Here is a 25,016-nt window from a genome sequence, read left to right on the forward strand (position 1 = left end):
AGATTCCCCCTCTAAGCTAAAGTACTGGAATCTAAGTGACTAGAATAATAGCTCATGTTAGAGTTCTTTAGGTGGCAAGAATTTGCAGGAAAAATAAGTTGCGTTGGCTGTGCATAATACGCTGCACACTACAGACCCTTGCTGTGTTTCACAGGATTTTGCACACGACTGAAATGTCAGGATATGGATTAGAAGTGTCTGCTTAGGGAAATAACAATCTTGCTTGTATTTTTCTTGTTTTGAGTACTACTTTTTGCTGTCGACATCTGTACCTTTGTCATCTGTGCCTTTGCATACGGGCTCTGGCTATAGTGGGAGTGCTCAAATTGCCTTGGTGTACAGAGCTTTGCTGCTTGAAGTTCTGTGTTGTAATCTCAATCTTGTTTTTGGTCAAGATCACGATCATTTTTGATCTTGTACAAAGCATTTCTGATTTGCTGTTTCTTTTTTTTTTTTTTTAAAGGGGATGATAATACAGTTATTACTACAATTTGATGAAATTAATTAGATACAATTTGTGAACGTCTTTGAAGGTCTCCCTGTGTAGTGGTTGTGCATCACTACGAATGCCTCATTAGAGTGCGAAAGGTTAATGTGAATCTTTTTTTAAGCTTGCCCTTAACATCCTTTCCTACATATCCTTCCAGAAGTGTTATTTCCTAACTTCACTAATGCATATCACAAAGAAGTTTTGCAGGAACTGTTGTGCCGAATTTCCTACCCACCACATCCTTCAGTTTCTTAAGCAGCTTTCATCGCAGGAGCTAGGCAAGGGGAAGAGGACTAAACTGAAGTTTGAGTTTCGTCAACAAGAACCATTAGCATTCAGACATACCAAGATCTGTTTTACTCACCGGCATTGCTAAGTCAGCCACACGGCAATGTTCAGGAGGAATAAAGCCCGCAAAGGCCTGAAAGGTTGTGCAAAGTATGCTGGGTGTATTGGCAGAATATACATAGCACCACGCAGACCTCCTTTATCATAAATACTTAACCAAATTTCAATAGATGTAAGTGGTTTAAGTATTACTTCCTGTTGAATTAGCGGTTGCTGAGCATTTGAGTCTTTGTGCAATCCTGCAATCCACTAATGTGATATTTAATGAGGAGACATCAGTCTGGAGAAAGGTAGTCAATATAAATCAGTGTTTACAAAGTGTGATTAACTCTGAAATATTTCATCAATGCTGTGGTCCCAGGCAGACTCTATGCTAATTATTAGAACCTGCGTGTGTTTCAGGGGACTTTGACGGACCCTGAGTGCAGCAAACATGGAGCAGCAAAATTGCAATTATGCTCGGACTGTCTCTGATGACAATTTATGCATTTGGTGTGATGACCTCTTGCTTCCCAAGAGGGCAATAAACAGAATGCATTTTCATTAAGATACTAATGCACTTAATCACAGGGGGAAAGGGTTAGAAAGTAAAGAAATACCTTTAAAGCAAGATGTGACAGGCTGATGGGGAAGATACTTTATTTAAAAGTCAGTTTCCTCGTGAAACTTCTGACTGCTGCAAAGTCTGTCATACTGAATGTAGTCATGGGTAATAGGATGCATGGCTGGGCAGATGAATAAGCTGAGCTAAGCTGTTTTATGAAAAGTGCAGTGGTACTAGGGCAAAAGAGAACAGACGTTCTTCCATTTGGACTTGGATACCCAAAGATGTAATTTTAAAAAAAGTAAAGAAAATAATTCGTATGTATTCTACCCATTAATTTTTAGGGTTTTTTTTCTTATTTTTGAGGATCAATAGTAAGTACTAAATGGTAACAAAAAAAAAAAAATAGCGACGCTGCATTGCCCAGGAGGACATTTAGGGATCTAGCTTGTTGTAGGCCTTAAGAAGAGTTGGGAGAGGCAGAGGCCAGCATCTCCCCCATTTTCTGTTGTTCTGACAACTTGGTAGGAATGATCCTGTTTCTGACACTTCTCAGTACAAAATCTCTGTCTATAGAGAGAAGGGAAGATGTCGTGGCTGAGAGATCTGATCTAGCAGCTGTTGAACATGCTAGATGAGGTGGTAGCAGTGGTGGTGAGCCCTGCCCGATACAGTGTGCCTCCTGCTGTTGTGGAAGGAGAGGGGTGAACCTCTGTAGTACCTGTTACAGTTGATTGTGCAATAAGGCACAACAGCCTCCTTTTCATATTCTAGACAAAGAAAGACCGATGAAATTGGTGGAAAAAAAGGAAACAAAGAATGCTCAGGCTAGGAGCCTAAGCATGTGGGTCAGTACAGACGATAAATGACAAAATTTCATTCTCCTATCAAGGATTTTGCTAGGGACTATGTATGGAGCCAGACACAGACTCGCATTACTTGTGGGTTTGTTTTTTTTTTTTAATATAGCTGTCTAGATAAAGAAAGAAAGAAAAAGTCAAAAAGCCCATCCTTTAACTTGGCTTTTCATTTTTACTTGAAAGATGTTTCCTTTCTATAGCACTGTTTACTCCTCATATATTCCAAAATTAAACATAACAGCAATTGTATGAGTACTTTGTATATCCATTTTGTTGCTTAGTCAGTAATTCTGAATACCTCCTCTCTTCCTGTACTTTCTATTACAGGTAATATAGAATACAGCTGCCCAGCAACAAATGAATGTGAAATCACAAAGCGCAGACGCAAGTCCTGCCAAGCCTGCCGCTTCATGAAGTGTCTAAAAGTTGGCATGCTGAAAGAAGGTAAGACTGGTCAAGTCAGTATGTATCTCTCTTGAAATGCGTGCAACAGTTGTAGGGCAATCAGGAAAGAAGGGAGATCGGTGAGTTTTCTAATCTGTTACTGTAAAGGCAATTTTCATGTATACTTGCTCTTCCTGATAGTCCGTTTCTAAGCTGTGGAATCACGGTGTATCTACGTAGAGTTCATCTTCCTTGGAATATTTCTAACTATGTGTAGTACAGCAAAATTGTACCCTGGCATTCAGTCTCCTTCAGCAGGTAACTAATAGAATAACCATCAGAATATATCCTCTCATTTTCCTTAATGCTTTAACGTTATGAATTCTCAAAGACTTCTTTCTTCCGTTCCTTATCCGCTGTTAGTCTGTCCAAGTTTTGGCAGAAACACACTGTGCCTTCTTTTCCCTGTTTTCACTTGGTCTTCATTTCATCAGGACAAATGAAAGGGTTAGTTCTCAATTAAACAAGTATAAATATTGACTATGTCTACTGAAGTTACTGTAAATACACTAGAGCAAATAATGGCATCAGAAGAGGAGAATCCATCCCTTTTTTTTTTCTAAGTGCTTGAGAACCCCTGCCCCTCACTAAGTATATGTTGAGTGTTTTAATTCATCAGTTACATTTTTAAGATATTGAATAACAGGTAAATATAAGCAGATGTTTCTGAGAAACAGTACTATCTCACCTGGAACCTGATTCATCAATGTTACAGAAAGTTGCAGTTCCTTAAATCTTGGTCCCCTGCTATGCGCTTCTATTGCGCATTCTATGTATACGCAAAAATACGCTTTTATGTGCATGTATTGTATACATTATTATTGTAATGCACTGTTACCACCAAGAAGGAATAACAGAAGACGTCGTGGACTTCTGAGCTAGATAACCTTTTAAAATAAAATCAATGTAATGTTTTCTAAATATTGTCTCCAGTGGAGAGTACTTTGTGTTAAGCAACCATTTTAAAATAGTCCCATGCAATTTTGCTTTGTCAGTGCTTAAAAAGTCAGCTTTAATAGATGGCTGATTTTTGCAAATCATTTGATGGTAATTTAAAACAGGTTTAAGTATACAGCTACCAGGGTAAAATCCAAGAGCAACATAGACCAGCGGAGAGATGATGGACAAATTAGGCCTATCACGCACCTACAGACATATTCTTATTGGATTATACTTACTAAGAATAAACCTTGTTCTGTGCAACTGCTTTGGCAGCTGCTATGATCCTGTGAGCCAAATCCTGCTGTCCTTAGTCTTACTTGAGCAAAACTCCTGTCAGATTCAATGGGGATTTTGCCTCAGTAAGAACGGCAGGATTTGACCCTCTCTTCCAGTGGTGATGGGAAGGTTTTTTACTTGCCAAAATCCTCACATAACTGACCACTAGGAGCAGTTACTTAAAGATTAAATTGTGATGCTTAGATAAACTGTAGAAAGAAGGGAATGTCTGAATATGGCACCTTTTGAAAGGGACTGTGCTTCTTAACATATTCTTTTAGTAAACTAAGACCCCGTATCACTAGTAACCTAATATACAGATATATTGAGCAACTTGTTTGGAGATGAAACAGTGCTACCAAGAGCACATACAGGTGAATTGGTTTAGACTGTTTCTTTTAAATTTTGGGGACACCATTGCACTACCATGAACATAGATATTTGAAAAAATCTAGTCTGTGTGCAGCTTCTGGGACTGCATGAGAAATTAAGTGACTCTTCTACAAATGAGTAATTATCTCAGTTACCAAAACTGTGTGCAGATTTACTATGTTTCTGCACGTGGTTTTGGTAACTGAGATAATTTAGTTAGACAATTCAGGTGCACATTGTGAATCAGATTTTTTTGCATGCATGAGCATTGTCTGTGGATGCAAATCAGTCCCACAAGTTTTCTTAATCAGAAGTTCATAAATTGTCTACTCTAAAAGTACATACCTTTTTCTGAAAGTTCTATGATGACAAAATAACTGATTCCGTTGAAAAGAAGGTTCCTTCGTTAGCCCCACTCCCAGGCGTGTCATAGTTCTTCCACTCTTATTGTGTGAGTTTTCCTGTCCAAACACAGTAAGGTTTCACTTATTTTTAGTCACTGAGTCTTTTCATCTAGGGCAGAGTTAGCTTATCTTTTCAGGTATTGCTTACCTACCACCTAATAGGACAACCTAAAGGGCATTTTGTTTTCTTTCCTGCTTTCACTTTTTGAAACCATACTCATTCATTGAACAATTTTAGGACTGTACTTGGAATAGAGATATTTTTTTCTTTTGTTCTTGTTGGAAGGTCATTTTGGAGACAGGTGTTGTTGTTTTTACCTATGGGAATGTATGGAGTTGAGTTTTTGGCTTTGGAATTGACCATGTCCTTTATGCACAGAATGAAGAAAGACAATATGCTTATTTCTTTCATGTGTAAAGTGGTGTAAGGCTATTGATTAGCATGGACTTACACTGAGCTGAAATAATTCCTATTGTATCTTAAATGTTTCTTTACATACAGCCAAGGATTTCAGTCCCATGCAGCATGTCAGAGATCGTGCTGCAGTAAATCTATTCAAATGTAAACCTGTTCAATTCAATTACCAGTTTATAATAAAATTTGCTGCTGCAGCCTCCACGTTTGTCACAGCAGTCTCTACATGCTGATGGCACAGTATGCCTGGAAATTGACAGCCTAAATCTATTTAAAAAAAAAATTTAGCTGCAGACCTGAAATAAAATCAAGTTTAAGCAGCTTTGAAAGGAGCATCGTATTCCTTACAAGAACTTCTGCACATCTGCCAGTGTGCATCTTCTCCAGAAATCTTACCCTGTTAGTGGGGAGTTTTCTTCTAGAAAGTTTCCTTAATAATCAGTTTTTAAATGTAATCCTAAGTGAAACAATTACCAGACATTGCTCGTCTATTCACATTTGGAAGGACTTTTATTGCATTGGCTTTTGTGAATTGTCATACAAAATTCATGATAGAAGTCACAGTGCCTGGAAAAAGATCCTGAATTTTATTTTAGCTTTTAGGGCAAGGTCTGAAAACCACTTACAGCAAATATATAGAGTGGCTTCTTTCATGACAGCTGCATGTTACATTGTTTACTGCGGGAAGATAATGATGCTTTTCATCCAGCATCCAGTGTTTCTGTGGGAGACTTAGCATTAGAAATTTGGGTCCGTGTCTTGTGCTCAAACCTGGGGAGGGAAAGGGATCTCTGGTCACATGTCATACAGGGTGGAGTGGGGAATTTCTGCGCGTATTCTCCAGGATGTTGACAGGGCCTATCCAGAAACACCTACATCAAGATTCTTAGCAATTTTATGGGGCAGAAGCTAGAGAAGGAAGGGTAAAGCTGGTCTGAACTTGCATGGGATTGGAGTCCTGCCTCCTGTCTACACCTCCTTTTGAGTAGCGCAAGAAAGTTGCTGCAGACGAATCCAGAGGAACACTTTATTTTGGTTTAGCCCGTGGACTGTTATTTGAAAACATAAGTCTAAGTGTATGGAGGTTTTCTGAGTACGTGTTATGCTTCATATGGAAGCATTCAGCCGATGCTGATCAGCTTTTAAGCACGTGACAAATATGAGAGTGTGATATCTTCATTTGCTTTTTTAGGTAATGGTTATTAGCAGCACTGCAGAATACACGTTACTCAGAAAAAAAATCTACATTTTTCTATTTTTAATTCTATGTGTTAGTATTATGAAAAATCAGATTTTCAAGGATCACTGTATTTCTTCTGAAATACAGTTCCTGTGACTGTGCTTATGTTTTGATGGATTCTGTCAGACTCACAATAGCACATGAAACAACATGAAGATCCTTGTGTAGTCTAGGGAGAAACTTCTCAAAACTATCACTAGTGTTTTCTTGAAATAATACTGCAATTGCTAAAAGGCAAAGGGAGACAACAATCTGACCTTTCTAAAAATGAAGACTTTAAGACATTCTCTAGTTTTCAGTTCTATTGGTTTATAATCAGTCCTTTAAGTTTATCCTTTCAAATGCTTTGGAAGCTGGTGGTTAGTTTGCTTGAGGTGGTAGAAATAAATCTATGTTCATGTGCAAGACTGGGTGTTTTATCTATTTTCTTTTTTGTACAGCTAGTTGGAGTGAGAAAAGGGGTGTTTTGTTTTTTTTTCATAAGAAGGAAAATTGGATGTAAAACTGCATAAGTTGATACAGGAAATCATGGGTAGATATTTTACTTTTTTTTTTTTCCTATTGCCAGTTGGTCTGGTTGAATTCTACATTTAGTCTTCCATTAGTACTGTATGCCTTTTGATACTATCTGTGGGACTACTTGCTAGCATGTGTCTGTGAAAGAAGATAAAATTTCAAGTTTACGATACCACAGACCTTGCTCAGAATAGCTGCCCACATGAAATAATTCCACTGGACTAATTATTCCAAAATAAAGTGACCTTTTTGTTTCAAATGCAGCGTTCATGTAACTAATTTTTCAAGAGGTTAGTCCTTATGTTTCGGTTTTCTCCCTGGAGGCAAAGCCAAAGCTTCAGTTTTATCTGTCCCTATATTGTAGCAAGGTTAAGTTACAGTTCAGAGGGGAACCTGTTGAGTGGCACTAACGCAGCTTTTAGACCATCTGAAATACTGTATATCCTATCTTAGCTCTTACAGTTCTGAGCAATGCTAGTTCATACTTCTTACAGGACTGCTGACACCAAAACATCTCCCATACATCTCTCATCTCTGATATCTGGGTGTTTTCAGGATTTTAATGGGTTGTTCACAGTGGCTGATATGCATTGCTTGTTGTTTTGGAAAGTGTAGTTTGTAAGTGGATGATACATAAGGAAACAAATTTAAGTTTTATTTGAAAAGTAAATTATACCATAATGAAATAGCTGAAAATTTGGGTTGCTTCACATAAGTATATTTGTATTTTCCTTATGAATGGATGGCCTTTACAAATTATCGTTAGCCACTTTGTACCCAGTTAGAATAGACAGAGTGACAAAACTCCAGCTTAATTAGTGCAGCTATTAAAAATGGGAAGCCAGATCCTCACCTACTATTAATGTAAGCTGGTGGAGCTACATTAGATTGCTGTTCATTTGGCAGGTTTAGCAATCTATGCTACAGGGAAATCAGCAACACACCTTTTTGTGTCTGTGAATGTTTACCGTCGCTAGTATGTTAGCAGTCATTCAGGATCTAAAAAAATCATAGAATCATAGAATGGTTTAGGTTGGAAGGGACCTTGAAGATCATTGAATTCCAACCCCCATGCTGTAGGTAGGCACACCTCCCACTAGACCAGGTTGCTCAAAGCCCCGTCCAGCCTGGCCTTGAACTCCTCCAGGGATGGGGCCTCAACAAAAAAAAAGAAAATAAAAGAATAAAAACTCTCCAAGCTCATCATCTAGCAGTGCTGACTTCAGTGTAACCCTCCCCATCATAGTAGTGCAGTTAGTATATTGAGGTTATACTCCTTACTGAGCAGCCCTTAACACTTCTCATTCATTAGCTTGCTTGGGTGTTTTTTTCAAAAGGTTTCATACAGTCCATCAGTATGACTTCAGCATCCCTGGGGCAGCGGTAAGGCAGTAGTCAGAATCTGCCTCGTGTGTAAAGAAATTCTGTATTTTTCCTTCTTTTTTCCAAGTTTTTTTCCTTAAGCGCTGATCTGAATAAAAGCAGTTACTGACGGTTTTTAAAATGCCTGAGCATTTTACATGGTCACAGTACTGTAATGAACCAGAAGATTATTACACATTAGTTAAACTTTTTCTTAATGTGCTAAAATTGGGGCTCTCTAAAGTATTTTTGCTTCATGCTTTGAGAGATTTCATTAATTCAAATATAAAAATACATTTTTTTTAAAGAGGTATGTGTATTTTAAAGCATAAATTACTGAGTTTATTATGCAAAGATTACCATATGAACATCTTTGGCTTGTGTTAAGCAGCAGATCGGATTAAATTATCATATTGATCCTTTCTGGTTTTGACAATCTATGAAAATGAATCCGATACAGCAAGGAGAATAGGCAGCTTGAGTTTACTCTTACGTAAAGAGATGCGTGATATGCACAGGAGCAAATTAATGGATTCTCTCTCAAAACAATAAATAAAACTAAGCAATCCTCTTTACAACTAAAAATGTGTTGTCACCTATGTTTTGAGGCTGGCGAAAAAGCCTGCTTAATAGGATTCCTCCTAACAACGTATCCTTTGAAAAGACCTGTGCATAAGACATTGCCAAGGTAAATTTCTCTCACAAGTCTAATACCATTAGTCTGCCAAGAAGAAAGCAGAAATTATTGTGGAGGAAGTTTGAGTTTCTGCTGCCTTCAGAAATTAGAACAAAGGGAAGGAGAAAGCATTAATGATATTCAAAGAAAATATTTCTGTACAGGATGACAGTTAATAGAACAGCGTTGACCTCAGCGGTATTTCTTATGCTCTCTGTTGTAATATTACACTTAAGGAGCTCCTTCATTAATGCAGGATATTAAACAAAGCTCCTCTGTTATAACATCAAGAGATAACACAGTGCATCTTCTGTTGAAGTCTCTCTGAATATCAACCCTTTTCTATGTTCTGTGTTTCAACGTATTACGAGGGAGTTTGGTTTCTAGTGCAGATGGTATTTGGAAGTCTCTCTTTTCTTCTTCTTCTTCTTCCCCTCCTTTCCCCCTTTTCTTCCCCCCTTCTTTTTCCCCTTCCATCCCTTCCCTCTTTTCTTCATGCTTTCTCCCCTTTTCTTCACACCTTCAATTTCTCCCTTCCCATCCCTTTTATTTCTTCCTTCCCCTCCTTTTCTTTCTCCCTTCCTCCCCTTTTCTTTCCCCCTTGCTCTCTTTTTTTTCTTTCGTTCAACCTGTGCTTGGTTTAATATATACTGGGACCTGTTAAATCTCCTTGAAAACAATAGAAACTAATCTCTAAGTGTTGTTGGTGTTCATAAGTTGGCCTCTCTCCTCCTAACCAAAATGTGGCCTGATAGCCCAGTTCACACATTAGAACTGACAGCCCAATTTGTCTGCCCTAAAACACGGCTCATGACTATCCACTCTCTGTAACTGATGAGGAAGGACAAACTATTCAACTGCAGGTTTGTGAGCTCAAGCAACTAGCATTTCTATTCGTGCATTAAAAAATACTCAGAAAAAGCAAATATTGGAGATGTGGATGTTCTTCTGGGTTTAGAAATCACGCTAAAGTACCTACAGCTAAGACCAGCTGTTGGCCTCCTGAAAAGTTCTCGCGATGCTTGTGTTGCAGTGTTGTGCCAGTCTGGTTTATGTTCTGCCTCTGAGCATTTTTGGTCCCCATAACCTCATTGGTAATGAAACAGAGAAGTCCCAGCAATTCACTGGACTCCGTCCTTAAATAAAATTTCTCTCTTTCTAGATAGAATTTTGTTTTGCCGTTGTCCCTTTACACAAAAACTCCACTTTCATAAAGGATGTGGTATGCAGTGAATGTAGAGAAAGCAGTATCATTTATACGTCTATGTTTGAGAACTATTTACATTTCTTGGCTTTCCACAGATTTAAGAATGTACTTTTTTATATGTTAGCATCTGCAAGTCTGGGTCCAAAGCTGTTTGCTGGCCCACTCATCTGCAGCTTCCTTGGGATTAGATGTTAGACTTCATTCTGCTCCAGCAGTCATCACTGGTGAGAATCCCAGTGACTGCAGTTGTTTGCAGAGTCATGCAAGCATCAGCGAAGAATGCATTTGGCCTATAGTTATGTCGTAGTTTTGTTATTAAAAACAGTGAGTTTGAAAGATTTTGAATGGGATTAAAATCTACAGTATTTTTCTTAATGCACGTACCTTACTGATTACTTCCTCAGATTTAGAAGGAGTAGGTTCTGCAGATTCATGTTAAATTGGAATACCGTTAAAAATTAATCACTTTATGATGAGAAAATGTTAGTACAATCTAAGGTTGTTAACTGAACATCCTCATTTGTCATATTTCTTCTTTTGATCCTGAAATAAGAAAGCAGTATTCTTCTAATTGTCTAGAAATTATTATTCCATTTTAAAAAAAAAAAAGATATTCAGAGGGTTTAGCCTCTGTGAACATTTGCCTGTACACTGAAAGTACAGTGACAGCAATATAAGTGATAAGGGAAGGTAGAGACAAGTCTGAAGGATGTAGGACTGTGTAAGATATGGCATCTTTTCCCATGAGCTCTCAGACAAATAGCTGCCTTACATTCTTGGTCTCTGCCACCCATAAACACATACATCAATATGGCACTGCTATTTATTGCAGAGTGCTTGTATTCATATACGTGGGTCCTGCCCTATATTAAATAGGGGTCATTTTGCAAAAAGTGCCGTTAATGTTACTTGTATTCTTCACTTTTCACTGTTTCTGCACTGCAGATATTTGCACATCCCCTGCTTGAGGGGAGTAGGTTTAGCACTTCAGGTAGAAGGTGCATTTAGCAGTGATGCATATGTACGTATCTCTAAGATGCCACTTTGGAGCCAACTCCTTTTTGTGTTTTGCTTAGCCCTTACTTGGGCAGCACTCGCATCTCCTCAATAAGGCTTTCACTGTGTAAAATCTTAGTAGAAACAACAGGATGTGTGGGAGGATTATTTGGGGTGAAGTGCTGAAATGATGTAGGTGCTGCTTAATAGAAGCCATGCGGCAGACGTACAGGCTTTTGCTGCTTGGGGTGGATTGGCACCAGGAAGCTTGGAGGTTGAGGCCTCTTCACTCAGCCAAAGCAATGAATGTGTTGAGAAACACTAAGATTACTATCTACTGTTGTTACCTCTGACCTTCTATAGTGCTATCTCTCAAATGTTTCACACTTCTAATCTCTGCCGTTCTCCAAAAAAAAAGTTTGAATCAACATGATTTATTGGGACACTAATGTAACTAAGCCACAGTCTTCTCTCTGGTCAGTTGTTGTCTGTTTTTAAGCTTGAGGTGTTTTTACCAGTTGTGAGGTGTTGTCACTTCCACTCACTGAGTCACTATGTGAGGCTGGAATATTATTTCATTTGCAGTTTGTAATGTGGCTTTTGTGGTTGAAACTCAACAGCCTGAAATCTGAAATAAATGTCATCTTTAGCAGTGACTAGTCATTACATCAAATTTTGCCATGCTTACTAGCTATTCTAGTAATAGAACTCATCTAACTAGCCTTTTCTTTTTTCTTTTTTTTTTTCTTCTTTCTCTTTCTTTTTTTTTCTCTGGGTATTTATATGACAAAAAAGGGAAGCTATGGTTGGAGTCCATTCCCTTATAATAGTGACTTAATATAGCTATTAATCTTTATAAATAAAAAACATAGCTTTATTTTAAGCCTCAGTAGTCTTTTATTAGATTAATGATTCTGGAGAACGTCAAACACAAGCTGTGTTAAATATGTTCACTTACTGAATAATATCAATATTTTCCTGTTTGCTCTTTATTGTTCCAACAACGTTAATGTGTTTATCTGTCTTTCTCAAGCATCTGGGTTTAGTTCTCAGGATCATCAAGTATAAGATCAGATGTCAATTTGATTTACAGTTTTAGTGCAGCAGATCCAAAATCAACACTCTGTATAACTTGCTTTCATGGGATCTTATTGCAGTCCATGTTAAAATGGTTAATTATTAAAATAGTTAATTTAGAAAAATTAAAATACTTTCTAAAAGAAAGTCTGCATGATACTGTCCTATAATCAGCTTAGCTCCAGTCTGTGCCCTCAGTGGCAGAATTGTTGGTGTGCTGCAAATGTTTTGCAGCAAGACTGCTTGACTAACAAGAGAGAATGTTGGTAACTTGCTGCATGCTGAGCACATGCAGACCCTAGGAAACAACAAGCAATACAAGACCATCATTCTCCTCTTTGTCTCCTTTTCTTTCCTTTTTCTAGCCAAGAGGTAGTCCATATAGCAGTGCTGTTCTTGTCATTTTTAATCAGCCATATCAAAATTATTTATTGCATCACCATTGCCCTTTGTCTCTTTCTAATGTTCCTTTTCAGTCCTGGGGGTGTCTGACTGAAGAAAGGTTTTCCAGACGGGCCATGTCTTTCGTTCTGGGCTGAATCAATCAACAGATCGGTCTTATATCATTTGTTAAACAGCTGTACAGCCACATGTTGCTTTTTATGACAACCTGCCAGATTGCGTTTACAATGGTGTCCAGCGTCTACATTTCCTAAGTTGTATCTCATTTTCATATTTTCTGTAATTCAATGAAAGCTTAAGAAATGGGCACCTTAGATTTTATTGTGTGGCCAATCCTCAGGGTTATCCCCTGAAACATGAGAAGAGGACCATATTTGTCCTAAGTCACCAGAACTACTGCGTTTCTGGATATAGTTTGTGGAATCAGTTAAGATAAGATGACTTAAGAGATGGTATAAATACACTTTGGATCCAGATTGAGGATACCTCCCCATGATTACTGAATGTGAGGAGAGGTCTTACTCTGACCTGATAAGTTCACAAGCCACTTGCTGGTTTCCCTGTCAAATTTTTCATGAAAGCTCTTAAGCTTCCAATTTCAAGACAGATGAGACTGCTAAATATTGAAATAGGTAAATGAATCTCAAAAAGTAGAAAGCTGCTTTAAAATACCAGTTTAAATCTATTGCTTTTGTGAATTCTCACTCAAAAATGTACTAGAAAAGTTTCTGCTAATTTATATCTCAGATGAAAGATCAGGCTGAGAAGGGAAGCTCTTATTATAGTGATCTTGTTATAGAGGGACTGAATGGGCTTTTCAACAGCCCTCAAGAGTACCCCACAGTACAAATATCTGACTGTATTCCAGACAAAAAGTGAAGTCCGAACACCTTTAAGTCTGGTGTGCACAGGTGTAGTCTTTGCTGATGCTTTTTGTGTGACAGAGCATGCCACATGCCCCATTGCTTGGTCTTGTGTGAGATGCAAAGGAACACAGTAATCAGAGAACAAAGCCACAGACAAGCTAAGATGGCATAAGATTCTTCTTTCTTCTCTTTTTATCTTCTCTCATTTTCATGATTTCCTATTCTTTTTCCTCTTCATACCACAATCATATCAGAAGAATGCTGATGAGAAAATAGTTGCTGCAAGCACATAACCTCCAGGCAGTCTTTTTCTGGCCAGGTGGAAGAGAGAATCACTAATTTCTTGAGGTTCTCGTTACCTGACCCGCACTGTTTTGTGAGTACTAGTCAGGCTGAATGATTGTATTTTCTCCTGGGCATCCTGGTATTGCTGGAGATAGCCATACTGGCAAGATACTTCAGCTCATCTCTAATTAAAATACTTCTTATAAAGTATTCTTAAACACGGCTGCTTAATGAAGTTAGAAAAAGCATTTGGATGCAGAGTGTGAAGGCTTCAAACATTGGAGTTCCTCTCTAGGGAGATGCGTGCAATCAGAAAGCATTCTGAATGCTAGCAGTCCATCCCATTTTGTTCCCATTTGTTTTCTCTAATTTCCTGCCTTTTTTAATGCTGGTTAGCTGAAATAAGTCCTCTTTCCCCCCTCTCCACAGTTCCCTCCCCCTTTATGGACTAGCCCATGACACGTGCCTGTAAAGTGGCTTCTTGGGAATTTGCAAGTCTTTGAATGTGTTATCTGATTAAAGGGATGTATGTGTCTTTAATTCTCATCTGCAGTTCCACCTTTGACCCCATCTGTTAAAGTGGAAAGGAGTTGAGAGTCAGCAAAGTCTCAGATTCAACCCAGATAACCTGCAGTGTGCGCATTTGAATGCTTTAACTCCTTGGTTGCCCCTGAAAGCTACATACTTGAATTAAGTGACAGGTTTGATTGGAAAATGTGGTGGGTCTGATATGAGGCACGTGAATTGTTTATTTTGTTGATATGCTTAAGGAAGGATAATTTAGTTCTGGCATCACATTTTGTATTAAAGAACTAATAAACATATAGTTGCGTGGCACAAACAGGTATAATATCTTGTTTGCATGTGTGGGTTTTTTTTTAATAGACAGTCTCTTGCTTACAGAACAGGAGCAAAAGTTCAACCCCCCCATCTATTACACATACTTCATTTTTGAATAGGAAATTGGATTACATGATTGGAAACGATGTTGCAGTTTTGGCTGGGATTTTTAGATACCCCTGAGTAACACAGAAGAACTCATTCCATTGAAAGATTTAAAAAGTAGGTGATACAAGTGTCATTTTCATTATATTTTGCTAATACTGTGCATTTTCTGCAGAACAATGCGATTGTGACGTTTTCTGTGCTTTACAGACACGTAAGCGACTAGAATACCCCAATACATTTGAACCTGTGGATGTTTTCATCTTTCCTCTGGTCATTTTGTTCCCGAGCTTTCAAACACTCTTAAAACAGGCTTTTCAGTATCCCAGATCTATCCCTGTTCTCTGAAAGCGAGAGCCAAATTCTTCCCCCACTTACATCTGTTCAACTCTGGTGGTTTCACTTATGGTGCGCGGCTGTAACAATGCAGAATTTGTCCTAATCTGCCCTTTCTTTTCTGACTGAGAATATGCACATGCAAAGTGAACATGAACACAGCAAGTTGAACTGCAAATAGAAAAAAAATATATATTGTGTGTGTATACACAAATAGAGAGAGAAAAATAGCACACAGATAGGTTTGATAGTATATCTACTGTACATAATATTGTAAATGGTATCTTGCTGTGCTGGAATCTAGGCAATATGAGTTCAGTACTAAAGTGTTCAAGTTGCACCTGAGCTAGCTGGAGCCTGCCAGCCTCTGCAAGCCCACTGAGAGCATCTGTCTCGCCACCACCTTGCTCACGCTGTGTCCTCTGCAGGCTCTCCGATTCTTCCGACTATGAGCATAAATCATCCACCTGTCAGGAGCTCTAGCTGCCTGGATTATGCAATGCCTGCCTTCATTTGGAGATGGTGTGAGCAGAAGATTGCGGCAAATGGTTTGCATTCATTTTAATGCCGTTCCAGCATCTCTTCAGCTTTAATGAGGGTTCAGGGTGGTGACGACTCCCTGAGACAATGAAAGTCCTAGAGACCCAAGCTTGCTTTGTACATTTGTGTGGCCTAGTTTGGATTTTTTTCTTTTTTTCTTTTTTCCTTTCTTTCTTTCTTTCCTTTTTTTTTCCCCCCCAAAGAAATGAATGGCTTGAAAATTGAGGCAGAGAACTGGTACTGCACAAAGCCAGCTGTCCACAGCTCTCTTTTTTGGCCTTGTAATACTTCCCACCAGCTGAGCAATGAAGAATTTAAAAATCAGTCATGTTTAATGTTGATTGTCCATTTGTGATGTCTAAAGCTACGTAATGCTTAGTTGCCTTCACTTAAATGTTTAAAAAACCTACTTTTGCCATTTTTCACTTACAGGTACATTGGATTACACTATCAAGTGTGGAATACCATGTTGTATATCCCAGATTTAAAATACAGCTCCTCTATATAAAGGTCTTGTCTCACTAACAAAAAATATAATTGCCTGTCAGTAAAATTGTCTTGTTTCAGCTTGTTAGACCTGAATTAATCAAATTCCTTATTCACTCATAGTTTTAATCATGAATTGTAGGCAGAATAAATATGGGTGTTATATTTGTTCCTATGTGTAAACAGAAGAAAAAAATGAAGGCTGTAAGACAAAAGCAGTGCAGGTCCTTTCAAAGGCAAATGTTGAAGGTGAATTCCACCTTTACACCTGTAGTATCTGTCTGTCTCTGACCCCAAACAAATTCCACCAGATTCTTGCAGGTACAGCCTTTAGATTGTAGCCTTATGTGACCATCAACCTCATGTTCTTACTTGCCTGAAAAACACTAGGTAGTACAAACAGTAAAATACTTAGTTTTAATACTAGTCAGTAGTTAGCAGAGGAAAGCCACGTTTGGTAGCTTAACGCTACAGGTTTGCTGTTTTACACAGATATGTAAGGAAGTAAACTTGTTTAATTACTTTGAAAGACATTGTGCTTGTGCAGCATGATTTTTCTGTTGAGAATGTGACATAATCTTGTCAAAAATTTTTTCAGGGAATATTTATTTTAAGTTTTAGAGCACTCCTGTGATGGAGGCAGTAATATCCCTATTTTGCAGTATTTAACCTAAGACAAAGAGAACAAGAGTTGCCTAGTAAAAATCACATGTGGTGTTAGAGGCACAGCTAGAAGTGGAACTTCTGCTCGGAGGTTAATGTGTCATTCAGCCTGGGACTTCAAAGTCCAGCCGTTGCCACCCCTTTCTCACCCAATGGCTGAAAGAGAGAAAGCTTTATTGCTTGTTGGTTTGGGGGTTTGCATTTCTTTTTATAACGCTTCCCTTTATATGTGGATTCCTCAGTCAGCTACTGATGAAAAGAATCGTAAAAGGTGAAGTCAAATTAAGGCCAGCTTTTGTCGACAGGGAAAATAAAGGACTCGGTTTCAATGCACCTGTCTATTTCCTCCTGATATTAATGGAAGATGCTTATACACATGCAAAGGACTCTGTGTTGCCAAAATATTGTAAATTTTCCTCTGGGTGAAAATTTCCCCAGCTGACAAGTAGCACTGGTGGCAGCTGAACGTGGAATATATAGTGCTGCAGTCTGTATGACAGTCTCGAATCATTAACAGTACTTGAGAGCTCTGCCTGTGTCCGTGTTCTACCCCCTCATTGGTCTGAAAGCCAGAGAATTTCATGCAACCTGGTCATACTTAACTAGGACCACACAGAGCAAGGGAGATTTTTTAATAGGCTGTTTGGGAAAGAGCGAAGACCCTAACGAATGACGTGTGTAGACTTTGAGATCTTTACTGTGAGCCTATTTGCTTCTGGTAACAAGCTAACCTCCCATGCCATTCCCCCCCCGCCCCAGTTTTAATTTGATGGAAAGCCAGCAGTACTGCAGTTTTATGCAAAGTCTCCAGTGAACTCAAAAAAGATTATTATTTCTCACTTTGTCTTTACAGATAACTTTAAAATTTTATGCATCAGAAAGCAGGATTATCTGAAGACACAAATGCAACACAACACTGACAAAATCAGATGAAAAATCTCACTCTTTTAGCTATGAAGAAATTAGATTTATCATCAGAAAAGCATTCTCTTTTCATTTTCTGAAAGGTGCTTTTTGACAGACCCTTTGCAGTGGACGTCATGCTCACAAAACATGCTGTCACAAGGCTATTTGAATATGGTGACAGGCTCATTATCATGTTGAAGACAACTGACAACACTGCAGACTAGAAATGGACAGGCTTGCCAATCAGCTGTTGAAAGGATTGCAGTTGAAATAGAGGTTTTTTTTGTTCTGAGAACAGTAGTACAAATTGACTACATTAATTCTTTTTATTATAGTTGCATACACTGTAGTTAAGGGTCCGTCACTGTTTCCATTATAAATCCCTGTTTTCGAGGGTTTATTAGTAGACCATAAAAAATGGTTCTTGTTGAAATTTTGCATTAAAAATATATATTACCCTAACAGAATAAAATTTCTGTGGTAACTGTGTGGAGGAGGCAGGGCAGAGAAAAGGGATTGACTGATTTTTAGCTGAAAATTGCATAAAGCTTGAATGCATTATTATTTTTATAGCACCTTAGATGTCCAAGAGTTTTATAGACAGGTTTGTGCCTCAGGAGTTTACAATTTCAGGATGCAGTACTGCCAACACTTATTATGGGATGGGATTTTCCTGGTAGTTTCATTGGAATTAGTCAAGCACCAAACATTATCCACAATAGTAGGTATTTGCAGATTCAGATTGAGTAGTCAATTAATCTTGAACAGTTTTTTTTCTTTTCTTGTAACTTAAAAATGGCAAGAATTTTTTTTTGTTTTCTTTTAATATTAATCTGGAATGTTAATGATAACCTGAGATTAAGGGAATTTTGCATATATAATAATAATCCAATTTGAAATTGTGCTAGATTCCACCGAGATACTCTAGTTATGTGGAGTTTATCTGCTTTAATCCAAGTGGCAGTCCTGGGAAATCCTACTCATCTTCTAATTGTGGAATTTCCTGTTGTATACAGGTGCTGGAGTGCCCTTAAAATTTGTGTAGCCATCTACAGTGGCATACTTCTGTGCAAACACAGAAATGTCTGTGTTTTGACAGGGCTGAACAGCTTGCTAGTTATCTTCTGTTTAACTCTAGAACCAAAGATGTTCCTTTGAGTGCCCTGAGAGCTCGATGAGGCAGGCGTTCTCAGAGCACACCTTCACACCTCAACAGACTGATACAAAAGACAGTGTCCACGGTTGCTTTCTTCTGTAACATACTGATGATCCCGCTACTGTGCCTCAGCAGCTTAAGGCAGGCCAGGAGGATGTGTGAATGGAGAGATGTGGCTTCTGCATCCAGGATGATTTCTCTGTTTTGTCTAACAGCCTTGCCATAACAGTTAGAGAGTTTTTTCCCCAGGAGCTGGGATACCTTTTATTCCTTCAGACAGAGGACGGCATTAAATCTGTGTAAGTGCTCTAAACCTGAAGGAACTGATATTAGTATATTTTCTAAGGGAAGAAATCCAAGTTTGCTGGACAAAAGGCATGGTGAATACCTTCCTGCGGGAATAGGAATAGGAGGCTCTGAATCTTAAATGAAGCAAGGCATTTGCAGGAAGCCTGGACAGATAGGTCTGAAAGTTCTGTATAAATTGACCATATAACCTAGATGTGGATGGCAGCAATGTGTGTACCTTGGTTCATTTATATTCTGCCCTGAGATGCCTAACTTCCCCCATGCTCTGTACGGGGACCCTGGATCTCTGTTCAGGTTCCAGCTCCATTTGGTGGGTCAGATGGAAGAAGCTAGGCATTGTGGTAGTTAGGATGTATATATCCTTTTATTGGATTTGGTTGTTAGGTATGAAGTGAGATATTGAAATAGAAAACGACCATATGTAGACCCCTCAGGTATTAAATACATTTATCACACAGTCTGAATCTTTAATATATTCACCGAATATGTGGTGTGAGGCTGATCTAGAAAGAAGACACAGCTTTGCCTAGTGTGTTTTGCTGAGAGCTTTGCAAGGAAAAATAATTTTACTTGTAGTTCTGTGGCTTCAAACATTTGCAGGCTTAATTGATGCTCATTTGATTACTTGATTTCAAAGCACAATCAATTACCTTAATGCATATCACTGTTCTCACAACTACGGTGATTGCAAAATTGTGAATGTAAAAATGGAAGTCACTTCTGAAAATTAAGCCTGCAGTTCTGTTTGCAAAGTCAGAACTGTGACTGTCATGAATTACAGCACTACAGAGCAGAGGGCTATATTGTCATATTGCCAGCACTATTATAATATATCAGGTCAATTGTACGCATACTTAAAATCTTTAAAACATTTACTGCTTCCCTGATGAAGTCAGTCATCTGTTTCTAGGAGGAAACTGACTGAAGATACATCAATTAACACAATATGTTGAACCAAAAAAGTAGTGTTCAGTTGCAAATTATTGAGAATTTCATGTCTTTTCATGAAATCATGGCTCCATTGAAGTCAGTGGCAAAGCTGCTGTTCATATGGGGGCAGCCAGGTTTTCACGGGGAGAGTAATTCCAGTGGTTAAATCAGAGGATTGAAATCAAGACCAATTTCTATTCCAGAACAAGTCACTTCTACTTTGTGTGCCTCCAGCAAAAATATAATAGATAAAATAATATGGAGCTATCTCACTGGCATGTTGTGAGGCTTATTGAATTAATATTTATGGAACACTTCAAGATTCTTTGATAGAAAGTGCTATATGGCTGCGTACTATTACAATAAAATCCTGAAAAGCAAATCAATCTGGAGTTAGCCTTATCTCATCCAGTTATAACTAGCTACTGGAACTGTCTGTCATGTTACAGGAAAAAAAATCAAAAATAGAAACAAGTTATAAGTATTTAAAAGTCCCACAATTATTTGGAAAACTCTGGGCTTAATATTTCAATCGACTTTTAGTTTTTATGGTGATAGGCCCTTTTTTAATACTTTCCCAGCTAGATTCATAGTTGAAACCAAGCATAACATAATAACTTTATGTGGTTTGGGAGAGTAAATTAATATTTTCTTCTTATGCTGTAAATTGCTTCACAGAACATGCATCCTCCACCTAGCCTACTAGACAAGTAAATAGCATTGTCTTTGAATCATTGGTTCCGATGCTTCCTTGTATGAACAAGTATTATTGATTCATTGATGTGGGGGGTTTTGTTGGCTAAGTATTTTTATATTTGCCTTTGAAAAGTGAACAAATATTCTTGCCATTAGAAGGTGCATTGATTTGAAATGAGCTACACATGAGGGTGGCCTAGTTACCCAATTTTTCCTTTCATCAATCAAACCCTTATTATCTTAAACATCTCTCTGAAAAGTTAGCAGAAGTCCCAAACAGCAGTCTTTAAAGAGAGTATTTTAAACAATGGTGCACAGAAAAAAACCACACCCAAAATTGTATATGAAGTGAAGAGATATTGGTTGAATCAGGTTATTCATATGGTGTAAACAGAGCAGCTTATCAAGCGTGTAACTTAATTTTGCCTATCACCAAGCGCAGGAAGAAAACTCTGAAATCTAGGCTGCGAAGCCTGGAGGATATCAATGTTTTAGCAAAACAGCACAGGCATGGAATATTCTTTTTCCCCAGGACTGACCTAGTAAATTGTGCAAGCACCAGGAGAAATTTTGCCACCTGTCCCTTATAATCAAGGCCTGTCCCTTAGTTAGTCTCATTTCAGTGATATAATTAAATGACACCATTTTCCCATTTATGTTGCATGAACATGCTGCCAGAATCCTATAGTCTTATCCAGGTACCCAGGAATGTGACTTAATTTCTTTCATCTAAAGCCAAAAAAATAATCATTTGAACATGGTCCCTTGCCCTAATAGCTAACCCAGCATGGGATATTAGAATACTATTGTTGCAGCATTCATTGCAAAAATCAATAATCCACTAGATGGAGCAGAATAGAAGTGTAAAAACTGAGTTAAGTCTGGTATTTTAAGAAAAAGAATTGAGTATCAAAGTGGCAGGACTCAGACAAAACAGCAGAAAAATGCAATGGTAGTATTTTTGCAGTGCATAGTTCTAGCAAATCAACTAGCTTTACGGTCATTCATGGATTAACGTTACAGTCCTCCTTTGGTGGTCTCTGTTTTTCTGTAGGTGATAAAATGAGGATTAATCATTGCTCTAGAAAAGATGATGAGAAAATTTTGGGGAACAAAGATCTTTCTTGGAAAGAGAATTCGTTTTTTTCCTTTCCTGAAACAAAGGCTTTTTTTTTTGTGGAGAAACAAGATGAAATAATAAGACAATCAGAGAAAGGGATCATAAGTTTGGGAATCACGTAGATGAAAGAAGGCAAAAGAAGTTCTTCAAACATCCTGGAGTTCACGTCATTTGTTTTGAATCTCTTAAACCTTTAAAATAGGACTTGAAAGCCCATTAGATATTAGGAACTAGTAAGGTGAGCTTTTCTATCTATGCTATCACTTCCAGTCTGGTTATCAATGTGAGTCTTCTTATGAAAGACAAAGATATTTCTAGAATAATGGAAAATTCATTATCGCATGCAGATAATGTTCTATAATAATATGTAAAAAGTCAGTCCTTTTTTTTTTTTTTCTTTCTTTTATGGTTTGATACTGGTGAATATTGCAAAATGTTGATAGCAGTGGTTTGGCTTTTTTAAAGTTTCTGCAACATTCTGAAATCATGATCCCTACAGAGAACAAAGTGTTCGTGTTAACATAACTTGCAATATTTTTTAATTAGTGACATTCTTTTATTCCTCTCTATCTAGCTATAGCAAAGTCAAATTGCAAATTTTACTGAAACCTTCAGGTTGCATGCTGAAGAGATGCAAACTCCAGTTTTAGACTTTGATGTGTCTTTGTTTGGAAGGAAGAGGGACAAGTAGTAAAGTGAAAAGGGGGATGAGTCTAATTGATTGTCTTCTGAGTAAACAAGTCTACAAGGATAAAGTCCCTAAAGTTGAAAAGTCTCTATATATGAAAATATACATATATAAAAAATATATATATATGAAAATCTGTATATTTGAAAAGTCCAAGCACTGCCATGGGTATTTGCACACAATTAAGGTTTTCATTCAGGTATTTGGTCAGCTGAGACTCCCTTAAGTTGTAAGCTGTTTGAAACTGCTTTTGCCAGCAGCAAACATCTGTGTGTAGTGGTTATTTTCCAGAAGTTGTTACTCATTATTTTGTGGGTAAGCTGAATTATGAACATGGAGATTTTGGGTGTAAAATCACAACCTTTTTCATATAAATACTCCTTACATTAATATCCCCTTAAAAGATATGAGGGTGACGTGATGTTGATGGCAATCACATCAGCAAGTAGATTGATGAAGATGGCAGAAAAGGCTGCAGTAGCACAATGCAGCCAGTTTCTACTGCCAGTGTACCTTTAGCGTGGCCTAAAGCCTGCTTACTCTGTCCTAGGTCTCCAATGAAAAAGGGTGGCCAGTTATGCCAACGTGAAGTGGTCGGTTGATGGAAACATGTATGGGAAAGATTCCTCTTAGTGCTGGAGTTGTATATTTTGCAAACAGAAGGAAAGATGTAGTCAGTATTTCATGGAAATAGCTATCAAATTTGGTTTGCTGACATCTGTAAATGTGCTTCTTTGTTTAAGCAAGGCTTTGAACCCAGGTCTCCAGAGATGAAAGCCTCAGGCATTAACCAATTGCAGTATCTCACCCTCAGCTTTGTGTATAATAAAATGCTTTAGATAGATGCAGCTGAACTTTATTTGCTTAATATTGATTGCTTTGCCTTCTTTGAACAAAGAATTCTAAGAACTTTGGTAAATGAATTTAAAAGTTGTCCAGTGCCGTAGTATCTTCTGCATATTTCTGTGTATCTGAAGCTGTGTTCTTCCAATTACAACAGATAGGCTTCCCACAGAATAAATGTGGAGATTTTTCTTTTTTTTTTTTTTTTAAATGGGAACTTACAGCAATTAAAAGGTTACCATTCTCAGCTCTAGCCACCCCCACAATTATTTGGTGTATTATGGCAGTGCAATCTGTAGGTTTTCTTTCTTTGGAAGGTATTCTTATATGAAATTCTAGATTTGATGATGTAAAGTATTCCTGTTACTTCCCGTCCTGAACTACTGCACAACATCACTGTGAGCTATCTGCTGGATTTCTCCCCATGCTTATTCTTTTCTCAAGATGTGATAGATTTGTGAAATACTTTGGGATTTTCTGTTGCTACAAAAATAGCAGGTGTTAAAATTTGTAGTCATGCACGCACTTTGGGAAAAGAATAGCCTGAACTTCTTGCATTACAAGATGTCTTTTCTCTCTCCTCGCTTTTCTCTTACCACAGAAGTATTAGTTTTGTCCATCAACAGATGATTTTTTTCATTATTTCTGCCATGTGTTCACGTACACATTTAATTTGTCAGTACAATATGTATAGAATGAATATTAGTTTTCTCTGAAATGTTAATTTTAGTCAGAATGGCTGATAGTCATCAATTTTTCTTAAAACTGTAACACTGTTCTACTTCAGTTTGAAAAGACGTGTCATCCTATGAGCCCATAGATTACAGTGTAATACAGTCTTAAGTTGGTGCTTCTCTCTTTCTTGTTCCCTATGTTGACCAGACACCGAGACCCTTCAGAGGTCATGTTGGGACAGGGTCTCCAAGTGAGCCAGGAGCTGTGCAGGAGAGTTGTCCGAGTGCTTTTTGGTGCACACTGGTTGTGACTTAGTTTATAAGTAATCTATTCAACTAGCCTTTAACTTTATTCTTTATGTTACAAAAATTAGTAGGTGAGGCTGAACTCTTTTCTTTATAAATATTTCTCTTTGCCTTCTCTCTTTTCCCAAGGACGTCTGTGCTAGGACACCGTTCAGAACCCATGAATGCCCATGGACTGGTCTCATGTTACTAAAATACAGGTGTCCATGCTCAGCATGTCTGAAGGAAAGTAATTTCAATCTCAGTTTTATCCTTTCTCTTCTCTGTTCGACAGTTTCAATGCGCACAGAGAGTTAAGATCCATGAGTGGAAAGTTCTGCTGGGTATCACCAGGGATGGGTTGAACTACAAAGATCATTGGCTGTAGCAGGCTTGGGTCCTAAGCAGACCACTGTTTTTTTGAGGGGGGTAGAGTGTGGAAAGGGCATGAAGTCCTCTCATCTCTCTTTTTTCCCCTCTGTGTTGGGCAGGGAAGAAAAGATTTTGTCTGTATTGAGGGAAGATTAGAGAAATGAGATAATTCTTTGTCTAAAGAACAACAATGCAATAACCAGTTAGTCACTTTTATGTTATTAGTTTGAAGTGTTTATTGCTGAACTGGGGAGTTTTACCCGTTGTCTGCTGTGTGATAAAGTAGGTTGCAGATGGCTTTGTCACGCCCAGGCTTGGGAAAGAGCAAATGAATTTCAGTAAAAT

At 38.0% G+C, this 25,016-nt stretch overlaps 1 protein-coding gene across 5 annotated transcripts in view; it reads left to right on the forward strand.

Moving 5' to 3' along the window:
* Positions 1–25,016, forward strand: part of ESRRG (estrogen-related receptor gamma) — a 346,513-nt gene that overhangs the window by 232,256 nt on the left and 89,241 nt on the right. For 4 of the 5 annotated variants that reach the window (XM_009894318.1, XM_009894315.1, XM_009894316.1 and 1 more), the window contains one exon: positions 2,570–2,686. The exons of the other annotated variant lie outside the window; for it this stretch is intronic. In XM_009894318.1, the coding sequence (XP_009892620.1) occupies positions 2,570–2,686 (117 nt within the window). The remainder of the gene's footprint in view (positions 1–2,569; positions 2,687–25,016) is intronic. 5 annotated transcript variants of the gene reach the window in all.

The sequence above is a fragment of the Charadrius vociferus genome, unplaced genomic scaffold (assembly GCF_000708025.1).
Source record: "Charadrius vociferus isolate BGI_N301 unplaced genomic scaffold, ASM70802v2 scaffold261, whole genome shotgun sequence".
In the NCBI taxonomy this organism is placed as follows: Eukaryota; Metazoa; Chordata; class Aves; order Charadriiformes; family Charadriidae; genus Charadrius; species Charadrius vociferus.